Source organism: Scyliorhinus canicula, chromosome 5 (assembly GCF_902713615.1).
Source record: "Scyliorhinus canicula chromosome 5, sScyCan1.1, whole genome shotgun sequence".
NCBI classification, from domain to species: domain Eukaryota; kingdom Metazoa; phylum Chordata; class Chondrichthyes; order Carcharhiniformes; family Scyliorhinidae; genus Scyliorhinus; species Scyliorhinus canicula.
Window position 1 is genome coordinate 119,877,904 of NC_052150.1, and position 17,262 is coordinate 119,895,165.

A 17,262-nucleotide genomic window follows, 5' to 3' on the forward strand; every position below is an offset into this window, starting at 1 on the left:
CGGGTGCTCTGGTTTCCTCCCACAGTCCAAAGATGTGTGGGTTAAGTGGATTGGCCATGATAAATTGCCAAAAAATTGCCAGAGTGTCCAAAAAATGTTAAGTGGGGGTTACTGGGTTCCAGGAATACATGGGCTTCAGTAGGGTATTCTTTGTAAGGGCCGGTGCAGACTCGATGGGCTGAATGGCCTCCTTCTGCACTGTAAACTCTATGATTCTTTGGATTCTATGAAAGTGGTGGGTCGCGAAGTGCCGCCCGTGTGCGTTTGGAAGGATGGCCGTTTGGTAAAAATAGTTCCCAGGCAAAAAAGTTTGAAAGCTACTGATTTAGCTTACTGACATCGATTGAACTGTCAGATTTGACACATTTTCTGCAGCACTCCCCCTCCTCTTTCTAACTCTCATTCTCTACAACTCCGCGCTCCATTCTGAGTTTCTCTCCGCATTCCCTGGCAAACTCTCTTCCCCTCTTATTCTCTGCAGGCCATCCCTTCTTGTCACTACCCCTTTCTCTGAAGTGCACCATCTCGCTCTCAGTTGTCTTCTGCTGTCCTTCCTTCCATCTATCTGCCTGGGTCTCTACACTCTCATCCCACTCACCCTGTGGCCTCTTTTGTTCTGCAGCCCCGCTCCCCCACCCCCTTCGGAGACCGTTGGTTATTCCATTCCCATAATGCCGAGCGGGCGATGCTCTGGGCCACATTCCATTCCCGGGGAACGTTCCGTTGCTGAAGCTCGCGATCTGGACCGTATCGGGACAGCATGGGGAGCACTGCCGCCCGCATCTCCCTGCTCTGCGGTGAGTCTAACACCCAGTCTCTGCAGCGGTGATTTCACACCCCGTGTGTCTCGACTGCAGAAGGGGGCTGACTGCCTGCGCCTTGTTGGTTGGAGCACACACAGCTTGTTCTCCCACTACATCAAATCTATAAATTGTTACTGTGGGTGTGGTGCAGGGCCGCTTCCTCACTCACCCTCTCTCCGGCCGCGTCACAACAGACACTGACCCATAGCAACCACATAGAAACGGCTCGTCACCCACTGACCCTGTTTCCACCACTTGACGTTTTAAACAAAATTTTACCCCCTAAGACTGCGCAATTTCTCTGGTAGTCACTAGAAATAGTGGCTGTGCCAATGCAAGTTTTTGGCCCCTCTCTGTATAATCCGAGCGTCACACCTCCAATTCGTTACCTAATTTTAAGAAATTAAAAATGGGGTTTGTGGATCACGTATTCATGCCACTACATCCTGCCTATTTCCACCTAATGATATATCGCCAGACATTGCCCCTGCTTCAGCTCATCTACTTCTAAAACCTTAATTTGTATTTTTGTTACCTCCAGACTTGATTATTTCCATACCCTTATAATAATCTTTAGTGTGGCAGGTAGGCTTACATTAACACTGCAATAAAGTTACTACTGGTTTACCACATACCATGTCTGAACTTGAGGTCGTACAAAGTTCTGTTGCCCTTGTCTTAACTTGCACCAAGGGCACCCATCATCCCTGTGCTAGCTGTCCTGCACTGGCAGCCAGTTAAGCAATGCCTCAATTTTTTGTTCACAATTCTTATTATTGTTTCAAGTCAATCAAGTCGTACAATGAAGAACAACGCCAGTAGCGCAGGTTCAATTCCCGTACCGGCCTCCACGAACAGGCGCCGGGATGTGGTGACTAGGGGTTTTTCACAGTAACTTCATTGAAGCCTACTTGTGACAATAAGCTATTATTAAGTCCCTCATGGCTTTGCCTCTCACTATATCTATAATCCCTTCCAGCTCTACAGCCCTCTTAGATATTCATTTTTTTCTAAATTTAGAGTACCCAATTATTTTTTTCCAATTAAGGGGCAATTTAGCTTGGCCAATCCATTTACTCTGCACATCTTTTTGGGTTGTGGGGGTGAGACCCATGCAGACACGGGAAGAATGTGCAAACTCCACACGGACAGAGACCCGGGGCCAGGATCAAACCTGTGATCTCAGTGTCGTGATGCAGCAGTGTTAACCACTGTGCCACCGTGCTGCCCCCTCTTAGATATATCATTGCTCCTCCAATTCTGATCTCTTAACCATCTCTGATTCATTGGTGACCATGCTGTCAGCTGCCTGTCTGAACGCTGGCATTACTTCTGTTGACTTCTCCAACACTCCCCTCCTTTAAAAGACTGCTTAAAACCTACCTCTTTGACCAAGCTTTTGGTCATCAGTGCTAATATTTCCTTATGTGGTTTAATGTCAAATTTTGTTTGTAAACACTCATGTGAAATGCCTTGGGATGTTTCAGATGGTTAAAAGTCTTCTACATAAGTAAAAGTTGCTGTCGTTGAATCCAGTATTTATTTCACAGACTCCAGATTTAATGTATGAATGGTTCAGTAAATTTATAGTTGTATACAATGGTATCTTGTAATAAATTCACTACTTACAGTACTTGAGTAATGGCCTTGATCAAATGATTCACTTACAACTGTATTAGCATAATTTAAAAATACAATTAAGTTATAAATTCTTAATGTCTTATGTTATATCTTGAGGTATGAATATGATAGCAATATTGTGTTCATGGAAATGGACAGGGTGTTGATTTTTGTTGCAACTTCCTTATCACTTGGTAGTTAATAATCATATACTTTTTAAATGTCAAACTTTGGCTTCTCCGGTTACAAGTAATTGAAACATTTTTAATTTAGGGGTTAGCAAAAAAAATTACTGTTGTGACATCATTACTCTTCAGCAAACAGTTGGATAATTTCAGTAAGAAAGGACTGGTAACTGCAATGAACATACATACTTGACCGTTGTCAACAGGCATGGCAGAAAATGTCTGGCATGTGAAATGGGTATGCAGCTGATTCAGTAAATATTTGAACGTTATCAGTACTGGAAAAACATGTTCACAGTCATTCAGCATTTGTTAGGCAAGAACTTTGAAATCAAAGTCAAATTTCTGGCAAAGCAATTCAATAAAAATGATGATATAAATTATAAATAGAATTCCTACAGTGCAGAAGGAGGCCATTCGGCTCATCTGAAAGACCCTACCTAGGCCCATACCCTGCCCTATCCCCGTAACCCCACCTAACCATTGGACACTAAGGGCCAATTTTAGCATGGCCAATCCACCTAACCTGCATATCTTTGGACTGGGAGGAAAGCGGAGCACCTGGAGGAAACCCGGATAAAACGGAGGGAGAAGGTGCAAACTACACACACAGAGTGACCTAAGATTGGAATCGAACCCAGATCCTTGGCATTGTGAGGCAGCAGTGCTAACCACTTATGCCACCGTGCTGCCCCTGATTGTATGCCTCTAGTTTGGAAGGAGCTAGTCAACAGGGCACGATGCACCTGCAAGGAGCATACAATCAGACACGAGAAGAAAGCACTGAAAAATATAAAAAATGTTGGAGGATAACACTGATTTTATTTGTTAGCTGGCAAATTACTTGTGCTTTTCATTTCTTGGAAATTAGAATTGGCTCCCAATTTGCTAAGGGATTGGGGTGGTCAGTCGACAGCCAGCATAATAATCTTTATTAGTGTCACAAGTAGGCTTACATTAACACTGCAATGAAGTTAATGTGATAATCCCATAGTCATCACACCCGGCACCTGTTCGGGTACACAGAGGGAGAATTCAGAACAAGCTCATCTTCCGAGACTTGTGGGAGGAAACCAGAGCACCCGGAGGAAATCCTGCAGACATAAGAACATAAGACCTAGGAGCAGGAGTAGGCCATCTGGCCCTTCAAGCCTGCTCCGCCATTCAATGAGATCATGGCTGATCTTTTGTAGACTCAGCTCCACTTTCCCGCCCGACCACCATAAATCTTTACTCCTTGATTCTTCAAAAAACTAACAGACATGGGGGGTATCGTGCAGACTCCACACAGACAGTGACCCAAGCCGGGAATCGAACCCAGGTCCCTGGCACTGTGAAGCAACAGGGCAAAAGAGGTAGCCCGAAGACAGGTGGGGCTTGAATAAACTTCTGTGGGGTTCTAGTATTGGGGTAGGAGGGCAATAGTTCTGTCCTTCCCCTATTGCCCCTCCTTTTGTGGTCTGATAGATGAACTGCAAGAGGTACAGTATCTTCTACCAGACTTCCCACTGGCCTCCATTCCTGGACACCTAAGTTATTGTATGCTTGCAACGTTCAGGCGTACAGTATAGTGAAGAGTTGAAAATGAGGCCCCACAGCGTGTTTCAAACTTTGATGATCTGAATGTACATGGCCTGGAATAATCAGATGTGATGCTATGGGCCTCCTTGATAAGGGGCTTGCAGATGGGCAGTGCCAGCTATGCTCACATCCCAGGGAAAAAATGAAAGTTGCCCAGTGCCATACTTCCCTCAGCACTCTCCTCCCTCAACCTATTGGCTGGCACTGATGCAGATGCTGCTGGCATTGTCCAAATTGCCTAACCTTCAAATTCAAGTCTGGTTGCCACTGATGGGATATTGCTCCTGTTCTGACATAGTTATGGCAACAGAGTGTAGTATTGGTTTCTGGGACCACATATATTAGATTCATTGGCATAAAGGAGGTTTCCAACTGTATATAAAATATAATTTATGTACAATGTGTGTATTTTTGAAGATAAATTGAGTCAAACATGTTACAATTTGTACAAGGCATCCTTTAACAGATTTTTGTTTCTCAGGCTTATTGCCAGCTAACAACAGATTCCTAAACCTGAAAATCATATAAAATTAATGTGATTCACCGTGAACATGTGGGTCTGAAATGATCTGCATTCATGGTCAATGGGGAATAATATCTAATTCATACATGGAATTTCTTATTATGTATATAGCCATTCATGGATACTAGCAAAAAGCACTCTTTACAACATTTTAATTTAATTTTGTTTTAAAAAGCCTTTTTAGTAAACTGTGCAGATGGCATTGAATTCAAAAAATGGGCGCATAATGGAATCAACAGTTATCGTGTTAGCTGGAGTAGGACTGCTGAGGTGATGGAGGGTGAGTCTGGTAACAAGCCCAAAATATACTTGATGGGAGGTTTACTGCAGTCGGTCTAACCCAGTTTGTCTTTAACATTTTTACACTTCAGTTTTGTTGTAATATTTGTGTTGAAGTGGTCTTCCTTGCTTCTCAATAACTATTTTCAGATGTAAAGTGTTTTTAAAAAATACTGACATTTAGATAATATGGATTCCTCTCAGCATGCTTATCAGCTTAACCCAATTGAATTCTAATTGCACGTTGAACCAGACGGGCACTTTGTCAACTTTTTAAAAAAAATTAGAATACCCAATTCCTTTTTTTCCAATTGAGGGGCAATTTAACGTGGCCAACCCACCTACCCTGCACATCTTTTGGGTTGTGGGGGCGAAACCCACGCAAACACAGGGAGAATGACCCAGAGCCGCGATCGAACCTGGGACCTCGGTGCCTTGAGGCAGCAGTGCTAACCACTGCGCCACCGAGCTGCCCTTGGCATTTTTTCAACTTTTGTAATATATTTACAACTACATCAACCGAAATTGGATTAGTACTGAATTCCAATATATTACTCTGTTTATACATGAGCACTTCAGATTAAAATAATTTTCACTCCAATGGGAATTCTTTAGGTAGGAATAGAGATTTAAATGAGTCAGAGTAAAAATATTACAGTCTCTTTAATTTTAACCTTCATTGATCTAATGCAATACCAACCTGGCTCAGTGGTGGCACTCTAACCCTTGAGGGACAAGGCTCTGGTCAAGCCACACTCCAGAGACGTGAGTACACCAATCTTGGCCGATACTGCAATATTGAGTGAATGGTGCATTGTCAGCGATGCTGTCTTAGAATGAGGTCATAGTGTCATTACGATACAGAAGGAGACTATTCAGCCCCTTAAACTGAGAAACTGTATTCTTGCTCAGGTGGATGTAAAAGATCTCATTGATCTATTTGGAAAATGTGCAAGGGAATTCTTTCGCAACCAACACCTCCAAAACCCGATTAACTGCAATTTTACATTGTTGTTTGTGAGACCTTGCAGTATGGAGATGTTTCCCTCAATTGAAATGTGATTGAACTTCAAAATTAATTAGTTGTCTGTAAAGTGCTCTGGAACATTCCAAGGGTGTGAAAGGCATGACATGAATTCAACTTACAAAAAAAATGGAGGCAATTACAGCTTACATCAGATTTTGAAGGTTGTTTTCAGCAGTGTACCAGTTTTTTTTTTCAAATGACGATTCTTACCTCGAGTGGTTTAATGATTAGGTTTTACAAATATTTAAAAAATGTAGAAAACAAAATCGTTCAATTTTTCATGTGATGATTCACTGGATTTAAATAATACCAAACACATTTGAGGCAATCAGCATTATGAAACACCAGGGGGCAGTCTTCAACAATTGTCTGCAGGGCTATGGAGAAAGAGCTGGAGAGAAGGAGTAATCAGAATTGTTTGTTCAAAGAGCTGACACTGAAATGATGGACAAAATTGTCATCTCTTGTTCTGTATCGTTCTATGACTTTAAATTAAAATCTGTGAAAATCACGAGGAATTTTGTATCCAAGGTCTGATTTTGTGATGTTTCATTGATTGTGATCACTGGCTGGGAGTATAAATGGGCTGCACGGTTTGCGTTGCCTTCACTCTGCAGTCAGTGCACTTTGAGGCTGTACTGGTGCTCTCGCTAAAGCTCCGACTTTAATTTACATGGGCCCCCTCATTTGATCTTCCTGTTTACTTGCCATTTCCATGCCAGCAGCACTGCTCCCCTATTTAAAATGGTCACCGCTGTGCGTGGGGCTATAGGGAGTAGCTTTCATGGAGGTAAGTTATTCTGTGTGTGTGTGTGTGTGTGTGTGTGTGTGTGTGTGTGTAGCTCCTTAAAGCTGCATCTGCCTTTTCTGTTGGCTCTAAGCTTTGAAAATGGCCATTATCTGCTGCATTTTCTGTTGAGGGAGTATAGCATTGTACTGATGGCCAGGCGACAGGGAGAGAAGCCCTACTTTAAAGGCCGGCAAGTGTTTGAAATTAATTTGGTAGCTTTGTTGGCATACATGTATGTCCACGGTGCCATATTTACTGTCGTTGGAGTTGGGTACTAATCAACAATGTATCAGTCTGCAACAGATGGGGAGATCTGTAAAATACATTGATGAGAGGCTCCTGTATCTGTCTAAAAGTGTGATTATCTCAGCTTTCTGTGGTTTAGCTCAGCTGGTTCGTGAAGCAGAGTGAGGACAACAGCACGCGTTGAATTCCCGTACTGGCTGAGGTTATTCATGACGGCTCCGCCTTCTCAACCTTGCCCCTTGCCTGAGGTGAGGTGATCCTCAGATTAAATCACTACCAGACAGCTCCCCCCTCAAAGGGAAAGAAGTCAATGGTCATATGGTACTATAGTGACTTTGCTTTTACTTTAATTAATAATGTAAATTAAACAACTAAGCTTCCTATGCCTAGGCTGTAGCAACATACTAAATAAGTCATAGTATGGAAGGGATGGTTATAATTGTTGCATTGGCTGAAGAGGATTGAACCTGTTGGCAGCATCATTAGATTTATTGTCACGTGTACCTAGGTACTGTGAAAGGTGTTCTGTGTGCAGTCCAGGCAGATCGTTCCATGCATGAAAAAAAAGGACATTTGGGGCAGCACGTTAGTGTTGCAGACTGGCACATTCCAAGGTCCAGGACTACGTGCTGAGGGACGCACTCAAGCTTGGGGCAGCTGCCGCCAAGGCGCAATGGGGAAAGACCACAGTGTAAGGTCTTCCCAGCAAATGTACACCGAGGGGTTGGTAACAGTGTAAAACCCCTCGGCCCGGGTCTTCAATACCACAATGTATGAAAGAAGCAAAACAAAGTAAATATTTAAGAAAGAACTGTAACTTATTGTAGGATACGTGTGTAACGTTATCCCAATTGAATTGAAGAAAGACAAATGAATGTAACTCAGATGGAAATGCACAGTCAAGACAATTTGAAATGTTCTGTAAAGTTTATGATAAATTTTATGAATAAAGTATATTTTTTGAAAAAAAAAATAAAATAAATGCTTCACAGCTCCAGGGTCCCAGGTTCGGTTCCCGGCTGGGTCACTGTCTGTGCGGAGTCTGCACGTCCTCCCCGTGTGTGCGTGGGTTTCCTCTGGGTGCTCCGGTTTCCTCCCACAGTCCAAAGATGTGCAGGTTAGGTGGATTGGCCATGCTAAATTGCCCGTAGTGTCCTAAAAAAGTAAGGTTAAGGGGGGGGTTGTTGGGTTACGGGTATAGGGTGGATACGTGGGTTTGAGTAGGGTGATCATTGCTCGGCACAACATCGAGGGCCGAAGGGCCTGTTCTGTGCTGTACTGTTCTATGTTCTATACAACAAATACACAATGTAATGGGTAAATCATACAGAGTATAGTGCTAACAACAGCAGAGACAATGCATGGAGAGATCAGTTCAGTCCATAAGAGGGTCATTCAGGAGTCTGGTAACAGCAACGAAGAAGCTGTTTTTGAATCTGTCCGTGCAGGGGTTTTCAAACTCGGGCACGACCTGAGCGGGTTTTGGGAGGCATTCCAGATCACAGGAGGAATAGCCGTACCATGACCAGCATTTAAAAATGCTGGTAGCAACAGCTTTTAGGTTTGCCAGCCATCCCGCGCATGCGTGCCGGGTCAAGTTGTGCGCAGGCCCGGTTCCCAGTGGGATGGACGGCCTTCTCCTGCCGTCTCTCTAGGCCAGTTTTTTTTTCAGAAAACGAGGGAGTCCTCCCATCGAGAGTGGCGGCAGAGAGCAGGTCACACGCTCCGTCGTTGACATCATGTGTTCTGAGTGCAAAAGAGATTCCTCCATTTTGCAGCTGCCTGCAGTGCTGGTTTCAACTCCAGAGCCTCTGGTGAACAACCCATGATGAAGAAGCTGAAAACGGGAACAAAGTAGCATAAAGATGATTACTTGAGGTGTGGGTTTATTAATTGTTCCACTGCAAATCAGGATTCAACGTTCATGTGTGTTATTTGCAAGGAAGTACTGGCAAATGAAAGTTTAAAACCTTCAAAGCTTCAAGGATATTTGAAGACTAAACTTGCCAAGTTCGAGGACAAATCTCTTAATTTTTTTCAATGGATGCTGTGAAGATCTTAAATCATCAGCAGAAGATATTATCAGAAATATAGCATTGAATAACAAAGCAAGTGAGATCGTGAGGACCAAGCCGGCTCATTTGTTACATTAACGGTAAGTGAAAAAGGCAGGTCACAAAGGTTGTCCGGCGTGGATCACGAAGGTCAGCCGGTGTGGGTCACGAAAGATGGCCAGTTAAAATGGGTCCAGGGCAAAAAAGTTTGAAAAACATAGTGTCAGTGTGTGTTCTTCTGCCTGGTGGAAGAGGTGTCAGTGTGTGTTCTTTTGCCTGATGGAAGAGGTTGGAAGAGAGAGTAACCCAGGTGGGAGGGGCGTTGATTATTCTGCCTGCTTTCCCGAGGTGACGGGAGGTGTAGACAGAGTCAATAGATGGGAGATGGGCCCGTTTGATAGACTGGGCTGTGTTTACGACTCTCTAGTTCCTTCTGGGTCTTGGGTTGCCATACCAGGCTGCAATGCAGCCAGATAGAATACTTTCTATGGTACACCTGTAAAAAATTTGAATGAGTCAATGTGGACATGCCAAATTTTCTTAGATTCCTGAAAAAGTATAGGCGCTGTTGTGCTTTCTTGGTCACAGCATGGATGTGGGTGGGCCAGGACAGATTGGTGATGCGTACACCTAGGAATTTGAAGCTGTCAACCATCTCCACCTCGGACCATTGATGCAGACAGGGGTGCGTACGACACTTTCCTTCCTGAAGTTGATGACCAGCTCCTTCGTTTTCCTGAAATTGAGGAAAAGATTGTTGCACCGCTCCACTCGGTTCACCACCTCTCTCCTCTACTATGACCCTTGGTTGACCCACTATGGTCGTGTCATCAGCAAACTAGTAGATGGGGTTGGAGCCAAGTTTTGCCACACAGATTTGTGTGTATAGGGAGTATAGTAGGGGGCTAAGTACACAACCTTGCGGAGCCTCGGTATTGGGGACTATAGTGGAGGAGGTATTGTTGTTTATCCTTACTGATTTTGGTTTATGGGTCAAGACGCCGGGGACCATTTGCAGAGTGAGGAGCCAAGTCCTCGGTTTTGGAGCTTTGATAAGAGGTTGGCTGGGATTATGGTGTTGATGTCGAGCTGTAGTGAACGAATAGTCTGACGTAGGAGTCCTTTTTGTCATGATGCTCCAGGAATGAGTGTAGGGCCAGGGAGATGGCGTCTGCTGTGGACCAATTGTGGTGGTATGCGGATTGCAGTGGCGCAAGGCATTCTGGGAGTATGGTGTTGATGTGTCTCATGACCAACCTCTCAAAGCAGTTCATAATGATCGATGTCAAGGCCCCTGGATGGTGGTCGTTTAGGCATGTTGCCTGGTTCTTCTTTGGCATGGATGATGATGGTCTTCTTGAAGCAGGTGGGGACCTCGGAGCGGATAAGCAGAACTAGGGGGCATAGCCTCAAAATAAGGGGAAGTAGATTTAGGACTGAGTTTAGGAGGAACTTCTTCACCCAAAGGGTTGTGAATCTATGGAATTCCTTGCCCAGTGAAGCAGTTGAGGCTCCTTCATTAAATGTTTTTAAGGTAAAGATAGATAGTTTTTTGAAGAAAAAAGGGATTAAGGGTTATGGTGTTCGGGCCGGAAAGTGGAGCTGATTCCACAAAAGATCAGCCATGATCTCATTGAATGGCGGAGCAGGCTCGAGGGGCCAGATGGCCTACTCCTGCTCCTAGTTCTTATGTTCTTATGTTATTTAACATACCTGCCAGTTGGTTCATGCAGAATCTTGAGTGCACGATCAGGATTTGTCGCCTTCTGTGGGTTCACTTTCAGGAAGGCTGATCTGACTTCTGAGGCTGTGATAGTGGGTAGTGGTGTATCTGAGGCTGTTGCGACAGTTGACAACAGTTTGATAGTTTCCTGCTTGAAACAAACACAGAATGCATTGAGTTCATCGCGGAGGGATGTGCTGCTGCCGGAGATTCTACTTGGCTTTGCCTTGTAGCCCTTTATGTTGCTTAAGCTTTACCACAACCGACGAGAGTCTGTGTTGTTATTCTGTGACTCTAGCTTAGTCTGGTATTGTCTCTTGGCATCCCTAATGGCTTTGTGAAGGTCGTACCTGGATTTCTTTTCTAGGTCGGGGTCGCCCGTCTTGAATGCCTCGGATTTCAGGAGGGAGCCGATCTCCTGGTTAAACAAAGGTTTCTGGTTGGGGAATGCAAGTATTACCTTCTTTGGCACACATTACCCATGATTGCAGTGAAACCTTGCTGAGACGATTTGTGGCCCTAGTCTAATCTAAAAATATTATAGCCGTACTGCAGGAGGACACCTCAGAAGGGTCATACAATGAGGCAATCTGGGTAGAGCTCAGGAACAGGAAAGGGGCAATCACAATGTTGTGGGTTTATTACAGCCCCCCCCCCCCAAACTGCCAGAGAGATAGAGGAGCTGGTAGGTAGAGAGATTTTGGATCAGTGCAAAAGTGACAGTGTTGTTGTGGTATGGGTTTTAACTTCCCCAATATTTACTGGGACTCACTTAATGCTAGGGGCTTGGATGGAGCAGAGGTTTGTAAGGTGTATCCAGGAAGGCTTCTTGATGCAATATGTAGATAGTCCAACTAGGGAAGGGGCAGTACTGGATCTGGTATTGGGGAATGGGCCTGGACAGGTGATTGAGGTTTCAGAAGGGGAACATTTTGGGACCACAATTCTGTAAGTTTTTGGGGTACTTTTGGTTAGGGATGAGGGTAACCCTCGCATTAAGTTGCTAAACTGGAGAAAAGCAAATCATGAAAACATTAGGCAGGAATTGAAGAATTTGGATTGGATGCGGCTGTTGGAGGGTAAATCAACATCGGACACGTGTAAAATAATTTTTATTGAGATTTTCACAAAATATCAAAAACATCAGAAATATCAACAAGAAACCAGTATTAACAACAAAAAAAAAGAAAAACACAATAACCCCCAAAACCCCCCCCCCCCCCCCCCCCAGTAACTACAAAAAGAAGAAATAGATAAGCACCCGGCATATTCAATTCACATGTACACATTTCTCCCCCCACCCTCCCGGGGTTGCTGCTGCTGGCCTATTTTCCTACCGTTCTGCCAGGAAGTCAAGGAAAGGCTGCCACCGCCTAAAGAACCCATGTACTGATCCCCTCAGGGCAAATTTCACCCTCTCCAATTTGATGAACCCCGCCATATCATTGATCCAGGCCTCCACGCTTGGGGGCCTCGCATCCTACCACTGAAGAAGAATCCTCCGCTGGGCTACTAGGGACGCAGAGGCCAGAACACCGGCCTCTTTCGCCTCCTGCAATCCCGGCTCCACTGCAACCCCAAAAATTGCGGGTCTCCAGCCTGGCTTGACCCTGGATCCTACCACCCTCGACACCCTCCCAGCTACCCCCTTCCAAAATTCCCCCAGCGCTGGGCATGCCCAGAACATATGGGCATGGTTCGCTGGGCTCCCCGAGCACCTCGCACACCTGTCTTCGCCCCCAAAAAACCTATTTATCCTCATCCCGGTCATGTGAGCCCTATGTAGCACCTTGAACTGTATGAGGCTAAGCCTCGCACAGGAAGAGGAGGAATTCACTCTTTCCAGGGCATCCGCCCACGTCCCCTCCTCAATCTCCTCACCCAGCTCCTCTTCCCATTTACCCTTCAGCTCCTCTACCGAGGCCTCATCTACCTCCTGCATTACGTGGTACACATCTGAAATCCTCCCTCCTTCAACCCACACCCCCGAGAGTACCCTGTCCCGTACCCCACATGGGGGCAGCAGAGGGAACCCCTCCACCTGCAGCCTGGCACACGCCCCAACCTGCATGTACCTAAACATGTTCCCCGGGGGGAGCACAAACTTCCCCTCTAACTTACCCAGGCTCGCAAACCTCCCATTCACAAACAGGTCCCTCAACCTCCTAATACCTACCCTGTGCCAGCCAAGAAACCCGCCTTTGATGCTCCCTGGAACAAACCGGTGGTTCCCCCGTATCAGGGACTCCATCGAGCCCCCCACCTCCCCCCTATGCCGTCTCCATTGCCCCCAGATTTTGAGGGTAGCCGCCACCGCCGGGCTCGTGGTATACCTCGTTGGAGGGAGCGGCAACGGCGCCGTTACCAGCGCCTCCAGGCTTATGTCCACACTGGACGCCATCTCCATCCTCTTCCATGCTGCCCCTTCCCCGTCCAGTACCCACTTCCGCACCATCGCTGCGTTGGCAGCCCAATAGTACCCACAGAGGTTGGGCTGCGCCAGCCCCCCCCCCAAATCCCTGCCCCGCTCCAAAAACACCCTTCTCACACTCGGAGTCCCATGCACCCATACAAATCCCGTAATACTCCTGTTGACCCTCCTAAAAAAGGCCTCCGGGATAAGGATGGGGAGGCACTGGAACAGGAACAAAAACCTCGGGAGCACCGTCATCTTGACTGACTGCACCCTGCCCGCCAGCGGCAACATGTCCCTCTTTTAAACTCCTCCTCCATTTGCTCCACCAGCCTAGTGAGGTTAAGTTTGTGTAGGGCCCCCCAGCTCCTAGCCACCTGGACTCCCAGGTACCTAAAGCTCCTCCCTGCCCTTTTCAGTGGGAGCCTACCAATCCCCTCCTCCTGATCCCCCGGGTGCACGACGAACAACTCACTCTTACCCAGGTTGAGCTTGTACCCTGAAAAGCCCCCAAATTCGCTAAGAATCTTCATCACCTCCGGCATTCTCCCCACTGGGTCCGCCACATATAGCAACAAGTCATCTGCGTAAAGTGACACTCGGTGCTCCTCCCCACCCCGCACCAGACCACTCCACTTCCTCGACTCCCTCAACGCCATGGCCAGGGGCTCAATTGCCAACGCAAAGAGCAAGGGGGACAGGGGACACCCCTGTCTCATCCCCCGGTACATCCGAAAGTACTCCGATCTCCTCCTATTCGTGGCTACGCTCGCCATCGGGGCCTCAGATAGCAGCCTCACCCAGCTGACAAACCCCTCCCTGAACCCAAACCTTTCCAGCACCTCCCACAGGTACCCCGAAAGTCACATTCCTGAGAGAACAAAGGATAAGTACGGGAAGTTTAGGGAGCCATGGATAACGAGGAATAGTATGAACCTCGTCAAAAAGAAAAAGGAGGCTTTTGTGCAGTCTAGAAGGGTGGGGACAGTCAAAATCCTTGAAGTAGGAAGGTACTGAAGTGGGAAATTAGGAGTCAATGTTAGGGTTGGCCCGGAGGTGGCAACCGTTCGTCAACTTCTTTGCAGAAAATTAATCGTCAGCAGAAGGGGGGGTTAGTTTAGCTTAGAGTAGGGGGTTAATAAAGGTGGGACCTGTAAAGGAGGAAGACTGCTCTTGCACTATGTTTATAGATTCATGCACATTGTTTATTTTTTTGTTTTTGTAGAACCAAAAGTACCTCAATAAAATGTTTATTTTTTTAAAAAGTGGGAAATTAGAAGGGCTAGGAGGGGCCATGAAAAGTCCTTGGCAAGTAGAATTAAGGTGAATCTCAAAGCTTTTTATTCATGTGTAAGAAGCAAGGGGGTGGGCAGGGATAGGATTGGACCACTTAAGGACAGTGGGGGGAATCTAAGTGTTAAGCCAGAGGAAGTGGGCAAGGCACTAAATGAGTACTTTGCATCAGTGTTCACCAAAGAAAAGGACTTTGTGGAAGATGATTCTTGGGTAGGGTGTGTGGATAGTCTGGGTCATGTTGACGTCAAAAAGGAGGAGGTATTGGTTGTTTCAAAAGACATTAAGGTAGATAAATCTTCAGTGCCTGATGGGATTTACCCCAGAATACTGAGGGAAGCAAGGGAGAAAATTGCTAGGGCCTTGACTGACATCTTTGTATCCTCATTGGCTACAGGTGAGGTCCCAGAGCACTGGAGAATAGCTAATGTTGTGCCGCTGTTGAAGAAAGGTAGCAGGGGTAATCCAGGAAACTATCAGCTGGTGAGCCTTATGTTGGTAGTAGGTAAATTATTAGAAAGAATTCTCGGGGACAGGATTTATATCAATTTGGAAACAAATCAATTCATTTGTGATAGACAGCATGGTTTTCTAAAGGGGAGGTCATGCCTCACTAACTTGATTGAATATTTTTGAGGAGATGACAAAGATAATTGATATGGGGAGGGCGGTGGATGTTGTTTACATGCACTCAGTAAAGCCTTTGACAAGGTGCCTCTTGGCAGACGGGTACAAAAGGTGAAGTCAGATGGATCAGAGGTGAGGTGGCAAGATGGATACAGAACTGGCTCAGTCACAGAAGGCAAAGGGTAGCAATAGAAGAGTGTTTTTCTGAATGGAAGGTTGTGACTAGTGGTGTTCCGCAGGGATCAGTGCTGGGGCCTCTGTTGTTTGTAGTATACATAAACAATTTGGAGGAAAATGTAGCTGGTCTGATTGTTAAGTTCGCAGATGACACCAATGTTGGTTGAGTGGCGGATAGTGTTGAGGATTGTCAGAGGATACAACAGGACATAGATAGGTTGGAGAATTGGTTTGAGAAATGGCAAATGGAGTTTAATCCGGACAAATGTGAGCTAATGCATTTTGTTAGGTCTAACATCGAGGAGAAATATACAGTAAATAGCAAAACACTTGGAAATATAGAAAGTCATAGAGATCTGGGCTTACAGGTTCACCGATCTTTGAAAGTGGCAACACAAGTGGACAAGGTAGTCAAGAAAGCATATGGAATGTTTGCTTTCATTGGACGGGGCATCGAGTATAAAAATTGGCAAGTCATGCTACAGTTGAATAGAAACTTGGTAAGGCCACATTTGGAATATTGAGCACAATTCTGTTTCCACACTATCAGAAGGATGTGGAGGCTTTGAAGAGGGTGGAGGCAAGGTTTAACAGCATGTTGACACTCTGATGGTTCCGGAGTTTGATATGGGAAACAGACTATCAGCCTTAGAGGAACTGGCAGAGACTGAAATTACCAAATGGGAATGAACTCCAATATCTGAAGGTCTAACACTTTCCCTGCAAGGAGACACCAGCATACCATGAACTCTGAGAGCACAATGCTAGAGGAGTTACTGGATGTAGACAGCATGGGGAAGGGACAACTTTTAGAAAGGACACGCTCCCCACTGTACGAGTGAAAATTGGAAGGAATAGCTAGGGACAGAAATAGGTTGGGGACTCTAGAGCGAAGCACTGTGCAGAGCCAACTCCACCTCATGCGCAATGCTAAGCTTCATGCGGCTGAAAGTGGTGCCCAGAGCACACAGAACAAGGATGTGAATGCACAGTTTGTTCCCGGAGGTGGAGGATAAATGTGAACGGTGACAGGGAGGCCCTGCCAACTACGTCCACATGTTCTGGACATGCCCCAGACCTGTCAGGTTCTGGACAGCCTTCTTCGAGGCAGTGTCCAAGGTTGTGGGGGTGAGGGTGGAGCTGTGCCCAGGAGTGGCAGTCTTCGGGATCACAGACCAACCATAACTATTCATGGGGAAGAGGGCCGACACCCTTGCCTTTGCTTCTCTAATCACCTGCCAGAGAATCCTGCTCAGCTGGTGATCAGCAGCACCACCCACAGCTGCAAACTGGCTGGCAGATCTATTGGAATTCTCTACCTGGAGAAGATCAAGTTCACCATCCGATGGTCAGAGGAGGGCTTCCCCAAAGTGTGGAGGCGATTCACCAACATGTTTCAGGACCTGTTTGAAACCAAAGGCCAGTAGAGCGGGGTTGGGGGAGGGGGGGGGGGGGGGGGGCGCACGGGAGCCAATGGGACCACATAGAGCAGGTATGAAAGGGAGGTGGGGGGGAAGCGGGGTTAGGGAAAAAGGAGGGGGAGGCCGGAAAGTGGCTGATAGATCATGCCCGTAAACTTTGTTTTGTATTTCATTGCCATTTTTGAGATTCATCTGTTTATCCTCATACCCTTATGTCATTAATGGGTGCTCACATCATGACATGCATATCCATGTTAAAATACCACAGTCAACAACTTTTAGCTGGCTCCACTCCATTGTCAAGAAGAGGGAGTTATGATTTTGTTTTGAATCAATACTCTTTTTATCTTGGAATTATTTGGAACGTAATGTCTCTGCACTTCAAAGTAATTCTTGTATGTGAAATACTGTGAATACTGAAGTATTGTGTACAGTTTTGGTGTCCTTATCTGAGGAAGGATGCTCTTGTTTTGGAGGGAGTGCAACAAAGATTTTCCAGG

General features: G+C 45.9%; 1 protein-coding gene across 3 annotated transcripts in view; it reads left to right on the forward strand.

The window, feature by feature from the left end:
* Positions 1–503: 503 nt before the first annotated feature.
* sgce (sarcoglycan, epsilon) overlaps positions 504–17,262 on the forward strand; it is an 85,973-nt gene continuing 69,214 nt past the window's right edge. The window contains exon 1 of one of the 3 annotated variants that reach the window (XM_038797557.1): positions 504–797. In XM_038797557.1, the coding sequence (XP_038653485.1) occupies positions 761–797 (37 nt within the window). In that variant the 5' untranslated portion in view covers positions 504–760. The remainder of the gene's footprint in view (positions 798–17,262) is intronic. The other 2 variants (XM_038797556.1, XM_038797558.1) reach the window with 2 other exon arrangements.